Source organism: Helicoverpa armigera, chromosome 19 (assembly GCF_030705265.1).
Source record: "Helicoverpa armigera isolate CAAS_96S chromosome 19, ASM3070526v1, whole genome shotgun sequence".
NCBI lineage: Eukaryota > Metazoa > Arthropoda > Insecta > Lepidoptera > Noctuidae > Helicoverpa > Helicoverpa armigera.
In genome coordinates, this window is record NC_087138.1 from 7267484 (window position 1) to 7280026 (window position 12543).

At 35.0% G+C, this 12543-nt stretch overlaps 2 protein-coding genes across 2 annotated transcripts in view; both read left to right on the top strand.

Moving 5' to 3' along the window:
* LOC110373262 (glutaredoxin domain-containing cysteine-rich protein CG31559) overlaps positions 1-12543 on the top strand; it is an 86524-nt gene that overhangs the window by 5041 nt on the left and 68940 nt on the right. The gene's annotated exons all lie outside the window — the stretch shown is intronic.
* Positions 3799-8588, top strand: LOC126056452 (uncharacterized). Its single transcript, XM_049849421.2, has 6 exons — positions 3799-4386; positions 4538-4597; positions 5573-5683; positions 5809-5919; positions 6149-6214; positions 6296-8588. Exons 1-6 carry the CDS (start codon positions 4322-4324, stop codon positions 8568-8570), a joined length of 2688 nt encoding a protein of 895 aa, XP_049705378.2. The 5' UTR covers positions 3799-4321; the 3' UTR covers positions 8571-8588.

Below are 12543 nucleotides of genomic sequence, written 5' to 3' on the forward strand. Positions count from 1 at the left end.
CGTTGTGATGTGTATGTGCATCTCGCTCACTCATGTGTAGCACCGCATTGTGTGAAGGTGTCATTGCGCACGGCAGTATGAAATTAGTATCCATCGAAACCTCACGTCTTCTTGTTTCTGCACCATTTACCCACAAACATATCACGTTGTCTTAGTTGTGACCAGCCTAGCTTTTCCCAACTATGTTGAGGTCATCTTCCAGTCTAGCCGTATGCAGCTGTGTACCAGTGTTTTACAAGGAGCGACTGCCTATCTAACCTCCTCAACCCAGTTACCCGGGCAAACCAATGCCCCTAGGCAAGAGTGATTGTAAGACGTACCCATGAGAATTATATTTTATAAAATCAACATTACTTTAAATCTGATTTACGGAATTTAGTTTATTACTTCCCATCAATATTTAGATGGAAAACATAATTTCTTGCTAATATTAACAGCTTAGTTTATCGGTCCTAATTGTCACACACAACCGATCGAACAATGAAATCATTTAGCTTAAAAACAATTGACTTAAGATTTTGCACGATATTTGTTTAGATAGAAAATCAAACAGCTATACGTATTTGATAGGGTATTCATAAATATTTTTGCTGGCACTTCTCAATTATATTAATAAGAACCTAGAATTCTACAGTTATAACAATGGATGTTATTAATATTTCTTTGAAAAATTCTATTAATTGAAATTTCATAATATTATTTGTTCCACGTCATGGCAAAACTGTGAAATATGTTCTTTTAAATGATATTAGGTCTGGGGCAGGTTTGCCATTGGAAGTAAATATCTATAAGTATTATATTTTTATAAAGACGAAGTTCTTTCCATATTGTTTGGTATCTCAGTAGAGAATTGAATTAACATTAAAGAAACCGATTTATATAACAGTCCAGCGTCTTCGCATAATATTTTCAACACGTCTATCATTTAATTTCGTTCGTGCATTATACATGAGTATGTATTTTTCTCTGATATTTGCTATTTTTCACACCGTCACGTGCACGTTTAGTTTTTGCATCGCATGTTAGAGCGTAGTTAGATATATTACGACTCATTAGGATATTGATTAAGATGTCAGTGTCTATCAACTGGGTAGTAAACAAAACAATTATGATCTATTTTTCACTTTCTGTTATTCAAATGTATGTAAAATAGATCCAACACAACATGTTATTTTTACGTCGATGAGTTTAAATTTTACATAAGTTCGCTTCCAGAAAGTATGGTGATCAAAACTCGATATTTCTTTAGAGAACTTAGACATATTAGTAAATTAGACAGACGTTGATGATGAAGAAATAGAATCAAATACACAAAGTATTCTCAAACATAGTACTAGGTGTCTGACTTTACAAAGACCTGAATGCATAGGTAGATACATAACTAAGATGTTTTCAATCCGAAATATACAGAATATTCCAGAAATAAAACTAATAAAATCATTTTAAAAGACTTGCAATCCAACGAACCAATAAAGCAATCCAATACACTTACGTCTATTATAACAAATCAAGAATGGTTTCCGAGAGTTTCTCCAACAGATTGCTCTAGAATGATCGATTGGGTGTAATATACGATGTATTGGCACCATGCACTGTTAGTTATGACACATACCAACAGAATTGTACTGAAATATATGATGGTGAAGTTTTAGAAGATGATACATTGATTGAAACGAATATAGCAGCTATGGAATATGGACACGATAATAAACGAATTGATTTAGAAATATCGATACCATTAAGTTAAGAATTTATATTTGGAATGTTCAATTAATTCCCAATTACAATTGTAGAAAGAACTAAACATAAGTTGGTAATACAATATATCATTGAGACAGAAAAGAAACTACCAACACACGGTCATGAAAACTGTTAATTAATTTCGTGTCAGTTCGCATTTGCGATCACAGCATAAACACTAATAAACGAAATACAGAAACACGCATTCGTACATACTTTATATCATTTGCTTATAGAAAGAGACACGCACGAATTCAAGTCGACAATCTATGCAGATGGCTGAATCGACTCTCACGCATAAAAAAGAGAATTTGAATAAACTTATTAAAAAAGTAAAAAAGGTAACTTCGAAACTGCATAGCGGGTTCATACACTGGTCATGTTACTTTCGATGCAAGGTGAAACTAAATATTATACGTATGTATGTAAGTTATGGAGAGTTATTTTTAAACTGTGGCTAAGAGTATTGGAATTTTTGTGTTTTGCTTGTAAGCTTAAAAGCTTATTTCGTGGGACCTACAGACTTGAGTAAAATAATAAAAAAAGTAGATCGAATGACATTCTGAATATAAAATGACGTATTGAATTTATACATAATGTTTCACAGGAAAATGGTAATGGTAAAGGCTAGGCAGATGTTAGATCAAATACATATGATTTGAAACCAAATTTAAACTCAGTCAGTATATTTCAACATGGGAGGCATAAGGAGGACATAAGGAAAATAATATATTTTTGCTGACTAATATTTCATATCATAAGAAACATATTACAAGAAAGCACTAGTCATTACTTTGCAATGATAAAATGTAGGGTAATGTGAGATCAGATCCCATCTAGATTTGAAATGATATCTGAAACATACCATTTTGTGTTAAGAAAATCATCTAGATGCCATTACTGAACGCAATTTGATGCTAGATTCTAATTAAAAAGCAGATTTGAGATTATCATTAAAGGCAAATGTAGTCTAAGTAATGTTGAAATCATCAGGATTTATAAATCCTTTTACTGATGTTACTGTAAGTCCAGACAAATACTTAAATATGACTCATAATTTTGTACTTTAAGCTGCTGTGTCAGAAACTTATTCCGTTAACACGACTTTAATAAGGCAGTATCCACTTTCAAAATATCATTTGGTTATTCCGAAGGTCAATGAAATTTGCAAATCGTAATTACTGGGCTACACATACAAATTCATTACGTTTGTATTACTGTAATCGACAGAACAAACCACATCAGAATCTGATTAGCATTCAGAGTTTAAAACAAATAAAACGTTTGCGGATACAGCTCTGCGCGCGCGCACAAAGCCTGAGTTCATCAACACGTTTAGCTGCGCAGTGACAGTCAACTTGCTAATAACTATTACATACTTTGTTTTTAACAACGAATATAGAAATACAAAAATTAGATACATAATGCAATTTATTTGTATTGGCAAATTCTATGAAATTATCGATGATCTAGGTATAAATATGGAAGCTCTAAAAATACTCAGCCAATTGAAGGACGTTGAATCAAAAATACGAACATTCGAAATCATTGAGGTCTGGTGACTTAATACCAATGTTGTAGAATAACCAATACAACCAGATCTTAAAGGTCAAGATTCGATCATCGGCTATCCGAAATAACCTTTTTGGAGACTGAATGTGACGTGAATAATGTTTTTATTGTTAACACAGGTGTGGACTGACTGATGTAAATGGATGCTATTAATCAAATCGAATTTTAATAAGCAAAATCCGTCATCAGTGTTGAAGATGAATCGAGTGATAAGGAAATATATATAGAAAGACAGTTAATTGAACTAAGAATAGAAAGAATATTCAAGAAAGGCCTTGGTTTCAGTAAACCTTTTGTCCTTGATATTGTCCTCTTGCCCGGAGCCCTTTAGTGCAAACGTGAGCGCGACCACAAACTGGTTCCGAAAAGCAATAACTTTGGCTCTGACGCCATCGATGCATAAATATGCTGCCTTCGAAGATGCCACAGTGATAATTGGATCCTTGACTAACGGGCTGAATGCAAAACCTTGACAGGATTCTTAAGAGGCCTTAGGTAGTCAAATGAGCTCGTAGAAAGAAAATTGAGCTGGTTAAAAACACGTTTGCATGAAACCTATAGTGCATATAGTTATGAAATAATTTACAGTTAAAATTAATCGTATTTCTGACCAAATGACTGTTTCCAAAACTTGATTGGAAAAAAATCGCTCGATAGTTTTTATTTTTAAAGACACGTCTAACATTTCATAAAAGTTCCCATTACAGCCATGTTTCACAATATTAAAAGCTGTAAATTTGCAAAAAGATAGGTATTTACTATACAATTTGAATGACTGTTTTAGAATTTTGAGAAACTAAAATTTTTCATCATGTTTTGACAATAATGTGATTGGCGCATACGACATTTAGTTCCGAGCTCATTGATTCCATTGTAAACGCGAACCCCGACCCGCGCTCCACCCGCGAGACCCAGTCCTGCTTCGGCATTCGGACGCATAGGCTGTGTCGCTCGCCGCGCTGCTCCCGCATAAATTACAGTTTTGAAATTACGAATATATAACGTAACCATGGGGCGTAAGAAACTGAGTGCTTGCAGAAAAAGGAGTGCCAAACAAATGAATGAAGTAATGAAGTATGTATCTATCTACCAATATTGCATAAATTTACGTACCTTGTTTGCTGACACCCCTCTGGGGTCAAACATTTATTATTTGCATTCATGCTTATTTGCTTACATATAACTTGTAATTATTTTTCTACTTACTAACAATCGTTTATTTCAGGAAACGACGTTGCGTGTCAACAAACGAAATTTTAAATTTGGATGCTAATGAAAATTTACGGTTAGTACCTACCTTCAGTATCTAGTACCTACCTACCAAACCTACCTAACACTTTTTCTTGTAAAGTTGTAAGAAATCAACTTTTGACATATTTCGACAATTATCTTCTATTTACTACCTTATTATTGTATTTTTTATAATATGGTAAAACTCAGGCCACAGTCTGACACTCGACGTACTTGCACGCAATAATGCCTACCGCTCGGTGGTCCGCCGCCGGCCCCACGAGACTCAGGGCGCACGCACGACAGTCACAAGCGCCGCGCGCGTTACAATATTTATTATTTTCATGATCACGTCGCCGCGCGTCGTCTGGCCTGTTTGTTTTGTTTTTTATTAGGTTTTTAAAACTAGATGGATTAACAAACTGATGGACGATTTTGATTTGTGATTGTTTATACATATCTGACTATTGTAAAAAAATATTTATAGGTATTAATATCTAATAATTCGATTTATGATTTTAAGATCAGAGATTATTAGGTACCTACTTACTTTACTTTAGGTAGATACTGATACCTACTTAGTTATACGAGCAATGTATTGTGAGTTTTGTAGCTCAAAACTTATATCTAGATGTGGTAGCAGACATCTAGTTTAGGTTATTATCATACATATACACAATGTGTAGGTAAATGTTGTAAGAGGTATGTAGGTAATACCTAGAAAAAATATTTTATTTATTTTGAAGAAACATCTGGGTTAGGGTAAAGGACCCTGTTACGGACCCTCCAACTTGATTATGAAAATATATATTTTTTTATAATAAGGTAAAGCCAGTCCAGTCATGGTAGTAGCTGGCTACTTTAGGGTGTTATTATACTTAAACAATGTGTACATGAATATATACCAAAATCAATTGTAAGAAGCTCCTTTCTTAGGTAGCCACTTACCTATTTATTTATTTTTTAACTGTACGTTTTTATTTAGGTACCTATTTATGACTTATTATTATTTACTATATTTTGGTTTCAGAAAAACTCATACTGAAATGCAGAATGTAGGTGTAACATTCCCAATCGTTCAAACGGTATGTGAGTCTCCTAAAAGTTCTCAAACAGTTGAAGCGCACGAAGATCAAAGCTCGTAAGTCTACTTATTATGCGTATATAGATGCATGAAATAGATCACTTGCAAGAAGCAACTTTTTTAGATAGCCACTTACCTATTTAGGTATGTGTCATCATTATTTGCTATATTTTTTTTTTCAGAAAAACTTACACTGAATTGCAGAATGTATGTGGAACATTCCCACTCGTGGAAACACTATGTGAGACTCCTGAAAGTTCTCAAACAGTTGAAGTGCACCCTGACCAAAGAACGTAAGTTATATATATACATATCTAACCTACGCATTCCTTTTGTACTATTTTATTACGTCAAAAAATTATGGGTCCCGGCTGCTGTCTCCGCAGCAGTCGTTGTGCTGGGTTAAAATAGTCGGGTTGACCATTTACCCGACACGCTCAACGCCTGTCACGTTAGGTCAAATCAAAATCAATATGAGAAGCCTTTGAAAACAAATACCTACTAACATTTCTTTTCACGTAGGTCCGTAGAAATCACCGCAGAAGTTACCGAAGAATCCCTAGGAATGACCATAGAAGTACAGAATGCGTATGTATTCATCATTTTCATATATTAGCATAAAATGTTCAGTAATGGAGAAGCAAGTCTTATTTTTCAATCTTGTTTCAGATCGGTATCGTCAAAGAAATGCATAATTGATGGGCGCAGGATCGTATCGTTGGAGTTCTTTTTAGATAAATTAACTAAAATTTCTACGCACAACCCAGCATTTGGTTGTACTCTGCAAAATTTAATTCTTATATCAGAAAAAAAAACCGGTCTCACATCTCAATTAAAATTTAGGTGCAACATGTGCAATATGATATTTTTCCTGGATACTGATGAACCAAAATCACTGGATATAAATAAAGCTGCAATAAGTGGGATGATAACGACAGGAATAGGATTATCGCAGTTTGAGGAATTGTTTACCTCGATGGACTTACCCTGCATTAATCAAAAACATTTCGATAAACTTCATGACAATGTATGTGAAGAATGGCATAAAACTGCAATGAATTTAATGAAAGCTGCAGGAAAGCGAGAAAGAGATGCTGCTATTGAAAGAGGTGACATAACCAAGGATGGAATACCCTACATAGATGTCATAGCGGATGGGTGCTGGTCAAAGCGTTCTTACAAAGCTAATTATTCAGCACTATCCGGAGCAGCCGCTATAGTCGGCCGAACGTTTGGCGAAGTTCTCTATATTGGCATTAAAAACAAGTATTGCTGCATCTGCGCTCGCGCTGAAACGAAAGGCGAAAATGTAAGAGAACATGCATGTTTCAAAAATTATTCCGGTTCTTCGACGTCCATGGAATCTGATATTTTATTGGAAGGTTTTAAACAGTCGGTGGAAACTCACAACCTTTTATATGCTCGTATGGTGGCCGATGGGGATTCCAGCACCTTCAAAAAAATTTCAGAAGCGCGCGTGTACCCAAATTTTAGCGTTGAAAAAATTGAATGCCGTAACCACATATTTAGGAATATGTGCAACAAATTAAAGGCCATATCCACTGACACCAAATTTCCTTTGCAATTTAGGAAAAAAATTACAACAGAAAGAATATTAGCAATAAGAAAAGTGATAAACTGTGCAATCAAGAAGCACAAAATAGACAACATTGATCATACCAATAAAATAAATAATCTTTACGGTGATATAATGAATTCGATGAATCATGCCTTTGGAGATCACGAATCCTGTAAAGATTATTATTGCCAGAGCAGCCGTGCCAGTGAAGACCTTACGTTGACTTTAAAAACTTGTTCGATTTGGTTCAGGATAAAAACAATCGTAACTGCCGTGGCTGCCAAATCTCGCAGCCTAATCAACGATGCCGACAGCAACCGAGTAGAATGCTTCAATAGCATAGTTGCGAAATTCGTAGGCGGTAAACGTGTAAATTTTTCTTTGAAACGAGCATACAAAGCTCGTTGTGAAGCAGCTGTCGTTGCCTTCAATACAAAAAAACCGCTTTATAATTTGCAGAAAAGTATGTTAGGCAGAAGTCCAAGTACGAAAGTAAAGAGTCTTGAAACTCGAAGGGCAAATCGTTGCAAAAAAATAAACAATAAAAAGAAAAGTAAGAGACGCCTTTTTCCTAAGTCCAACTTGGATAGGCACTATGGTGAGAACTGCCAAAGACCCGACATGCCGGAAGATGTCCTAGAAAAATGCAAAGAGCAATTCCTCAGCGGTTTGGTAAGAACTAGTGAAGAAAAAGCGATAGTTCAAAGAAATACCATTTTGCAAAGGGATTCGAGTGAATGGTTGGAGTTGCGTCGCAGTCTCATCACTGCTTCAAACTTTGCTAGAATAATAAAAAGAAAAGAAAATACGAGCGCAAAAAACCTTGTCAAAGACATATTATATAAAAAAGAATTAAGTCATGTCTCGTCGGTGCAGCACGGCATTGCGAATGAAAAAATTGCCATAGAGCAATTAGCAAAACAAATTGGTCAGAAAATTTCTCCTTGCGGTCTCTTTATAGATAATGTAATACATTTTTTAGGAGCTACCCCTGATGGTCTGATAGGAGACGACACAATTGTCGAAATTAAATGTCCAATTTCCGCCTATCGAACTAGTCTGGAGGAAGCTATTGCGACCAAAAAAGTTATGTTTTGGAAAAAGTCTGGCGCGGTGCTCACGGTGAATCAGAATCACCCCTGGTATATACAAGTCCAAGGCCAATTACATGTCACTGGGAGAAATAAATGCATTTTTGCGGTATGGTCTGGTATTCATCAAGATTTAAAAGTTGAAGAAATATTACGGGACGACATATTTTGGGATATGAAAATGAAGGAAAAACTGATTTCTTTTTATAAAAATAAATTATTACCAGAATTGTGTGATCCAAGACATACTCGGAATATGATTATTCGAGATTAGTAAAAAAACTAAACACTATTTTGAAAGAAGTTTTTTTTTGTTCCTGGTTCATCATAATATTATTATACTAGCTTCCGCCCGCGGCTTCGCCCGCAGTAGAGTTCGGTTATATCGCATTTCCAAGAGAATTCTTCAAAAGTCAAATAATAAATAAAAACTATCCTATGTTCTTTTTCATTCAAGGTCAACCCTATCTCTGTACCAAATTTTATTCAAATTAGTTCAGTGGTTTAGACGTGAAAGCGTAACAGATAGACAGACAGACAGAGTTACTTTCACATTTATAATATTAGTAGGGATGCACTGTAGATAGATAAATGCAAATTTTAAAGAGCTGATTGAGAACCACTTGCAAAGTTTTTGATTGTCATAAAATGTGTGTTGTGGCTAGATAAAAAAGGATAGAATTAAAGAAAAATATGTGGTAATTATTTTTTACGACAATTTCGACTTTGCTAGTGATACCGTAGAAATGATTCTTTCAATTTGTGTTTATTCATTTGACAATACTCTAAAGTAGCTGTTTACTACCAGAACTAGACTGTCTTTATATTATTGTAGAAAAAAAAACATTACCATAATCAGGTTGGAGGGTCCGTAAAAGGACCCTTTACCCTATCCCAGATATTTCTTCTAAATAAATAAAATGACTATGCTATGTATACCTATTTGGCTAGTGTATCTAATGTAAATACCTACCTAATTATATTTATATTTAGAAATAAAAGAAAATAAAATATAATGTACATAATTATGTACCTATAATGGTTTGTCAAGCGACACCGCCGCGCCGCCGCGCCGTTGTTTACCTACACTCGCGCGCGCGCTTCGCCGCGACTGTGCATTTCGCCGCCCCCTGCGCCCGCTGCCAAAGTACATGCGTTTCGATATTTGCGCTGACCGCCTAAGGCGCCTTAAGCAGGAATCGTGGATTTAGTATCTGTCAAAAATTTTACGGTTTCTATTGAAACACGGGAAGTTATGTTTTGCGACGAAATTACTGTCTCATGGAGACAGGAAGGCTATAAGACTATTGTATAAAGCTTTGTAGAGAAAAATCTTTCCCAGCGGTCTAAAGAGGAAGTTACATTTACAACCGACGCTCATACATTCGTTTTTATGCTATTCTTCATTCAAAGCTCATTGGCTGGTATTAACTTAGTATGCAAAGGGTACCTTTTATAGATGCGGAAGAGGAACTTGAAGACTTATTGCATCATAACTAGTATTTAAATCAGTCAAGCAAGACAGACCTAAACATAATTGCAGTTCTGTCGGGAGACTAAAAATAACTATTTTCATTTTACCTTGATTAAAGATTTATGGTCAGATAGATAAAATAATCAATTAAAAAAGGACAGGTACAATTGATACTATAGTGCCTAAATGTTTTGACAAAATTATGTACATAACTCGGTGAGCTGATGTGATTCCAACACCAACGAAAACATCAATGTGATTGAACTGCAAACGTTATTAAATTTCGATCCTCAGTTTTTTGCCATAACCTGTTGCAAAATTCCTTCTCAAAAATAAGGTCCAAAGATCGTTTATCATCTTTTTCCTCGAAATAACCTGCCAAGTCCAGCCCATTTTGTTTCTCAGTTCCAGGAACGACCGCCTCAAAGAGTGATGAGGCGAATCTTTACTCCTTGCTTTTATTTTCGGATTCCTAACGAAGCCTTATACGGAGTCAGAAGCTCTTGAGTAAGATTGTCCGATACCTTTAATAAATTGTTCTTGATTGCGTACGTCGCCTTGAGGTACAGTCGCCATCACCTGCCTTTGAGGGCCTATTCATTCACTGTCTTTTCTTTAACTCGTTCAGATTTCCGAGCTAGTTTTTGCAGAGTAATGGATTGTGCTGATTTATAGATTATGCCTATTTTGCTTGATGGATCAACAGTTTATTCTGAACTAAACAAATTCTTGGCTTTGTCTATATTTTCAATAGTATTCAGTTACAATGTACCTGTGTCAAATTTATTTAAATTTTCAAACAATGGTTCAATTACATTATCAAAGACACCGTCCATTAGTTTCGGTGAACCAATTCATGTTCGCAATACTATTACGTCTTAACCATATCTAATAATATCAGTCTTTTTACACTTAATATTTAATTTGCATGGATTTTATACTGACCCGTTATGAAATACGGATATCGTTTAGACTAACAATGGTAGAATTTCACTGTTTACAGTTGACTGGGCGTGCGATTGTTGAAAATTTGGTTTTGGCCGCACCTTGGGTACTTATTGTCATGTTTTTCCAAAGTTCTTGTGCAATGACAGGATGAGGAACTGACACACCTGCTTTTTAAGCTATAGACGCTTTGGCTGGATCTAGGTTTATGGCTTCTAAGAATTCTTCTTACAATGTTTAAATTTCTTTTGTGCGTGGGCTGCTGTCATCAAGTTTAGGAGGACAAATTCCTCTTGATTAAATATTGAAGTTTTGCTTGCGAGTATACTACCAGTACCTGGAATAGTTAAAACTGAACTTGAATTGGCATTAGACACATTAATTGCACTATTCATCTTCAGTTTATTTCGTTCTTAACCCGCTCCAAGGAAATGTTCTGAATCGTAAATATATCGTCGTTTATCTTTAAAATCTTAAACTCATTTAAAAATTGGACTCGATCTATTAATCACAATTATCGAGAATCGAGATGATCTCACGAAATTATAAATTTCAATGTTAGAAAATTGCAATTATTTTGTGTTATATAACTGCAAAAACTGGCGAGCTAACTGGCGTTAACGCATTATGGTTGCGCGTAATCATTTATTTTGAAATGAAGCCATTTGTGAGCGATTATTTAACCCACTTTTATTGAAATTGAAACTTATCTAATAATTCAAAGAATTTATGATGTGCTGTTTAGCTGTCGGAAGTTGACACATATTTCATGCTTGGGTGGCTTAGAAGGAATAGTATGTGAAGAAGACATGATTAGAGTCGACATTTGTTTAATGGCTGTAGCAACTAGACATTATTTCTTTATAAAGATTGTACTCCTTATAATAAATCTTCAACTTCACAACTTCTACCACTTACAGATTTTTCGGTAATAACACCACACAAAATTGTTCCAAAATCCAGTTTTTGTTGCATCATCCTCCCGTAATTACTCATTGATGTCGAAACCGGTACGTATTCGGTAGCAGGACTCAGGTCCTGGTGGGTTAATGACCGGGAGTCGTCTCATGGTCAGTAGCTATAAGCGCCAACAATGGCGCTTGACTTATTGTGTGACTTATCCCGTGGTTGAAAGTTGAATAGGCTGTGGGATAAAAAAGAAAGGGAGCATAGTGATGGATAGGCTACTGGGTTTTGATATGGATACAGATAGGATGCATTTGTTACTTTGAATGATAGCATAGATTTTAGGAAAAAAAAAGTGAGGTATGTTAGGTGAGACGTTAAATAAAATCTAGAATGCTACACTTAACAAGATACAATATAAAATATTGAACAAATCAAAACATAATAAGCTCACTGGCTTACTAATACGCAAACGAATCGTGTTCGAAAACTTGAACTCGAAACCCGGTCATAATACAGTTAACAGCATAAATACGATACGGCACCACATCTTCAAACTATGAAGAGAAATGCTAAGTCATCAATTTCTTTACATATAATCACTGGCAATGACCATTCACCAAGTTATGTTCGACCAAGGTCAGGTTTAAAATAACAATGAAAAGATAGATTTTAATTAGAAAAATGATGTTGTAAATTCTAATATTTTTAAAATTGAAGTTATAAATAGAAATAGGGAAGTAGTAATTGATGACAATCTGATTGTAGATTCTGCAGAAAATCAAGATGAAGACAACTGTGAAAGCTATAGGTACCGCAGAATCAAAAATAAAAGGCTCAGTTTTTGAAGATAAATACATTTCAAATGACCAACAGAAACCATTACAATAATATAAAATAAAAAAGAGAAGTTCAGACATTA

What these genes read in the sequence shown, in the direction of transcription:
- LOC126056452 (XM_049849421.2), top strand. Translation starts at nt 4,322, where the DNA reads ATGGGGCGTAAGAAACTGAGTGCTTGCAGAAAAAGGAGTGCCAAACAA. An exon ending in CAAATGAATGAAGTAATGAA is followed by an intron (nt 4,387 to 4,537) that starts GTATGTATCTAT and finishes CGTTTATTTCAG; the next exon opens with GAAACGACGTTGCGTGTCAA. An exon ending in GTGCACCCTGACCAAAGAAC is followed by an intron (nt 5,920 to 6,148) that starts GTAAGTTATATA and finishes CTTTTCACGTAG; the next exon opens with GTCCGTAGAAATCACCGCAG.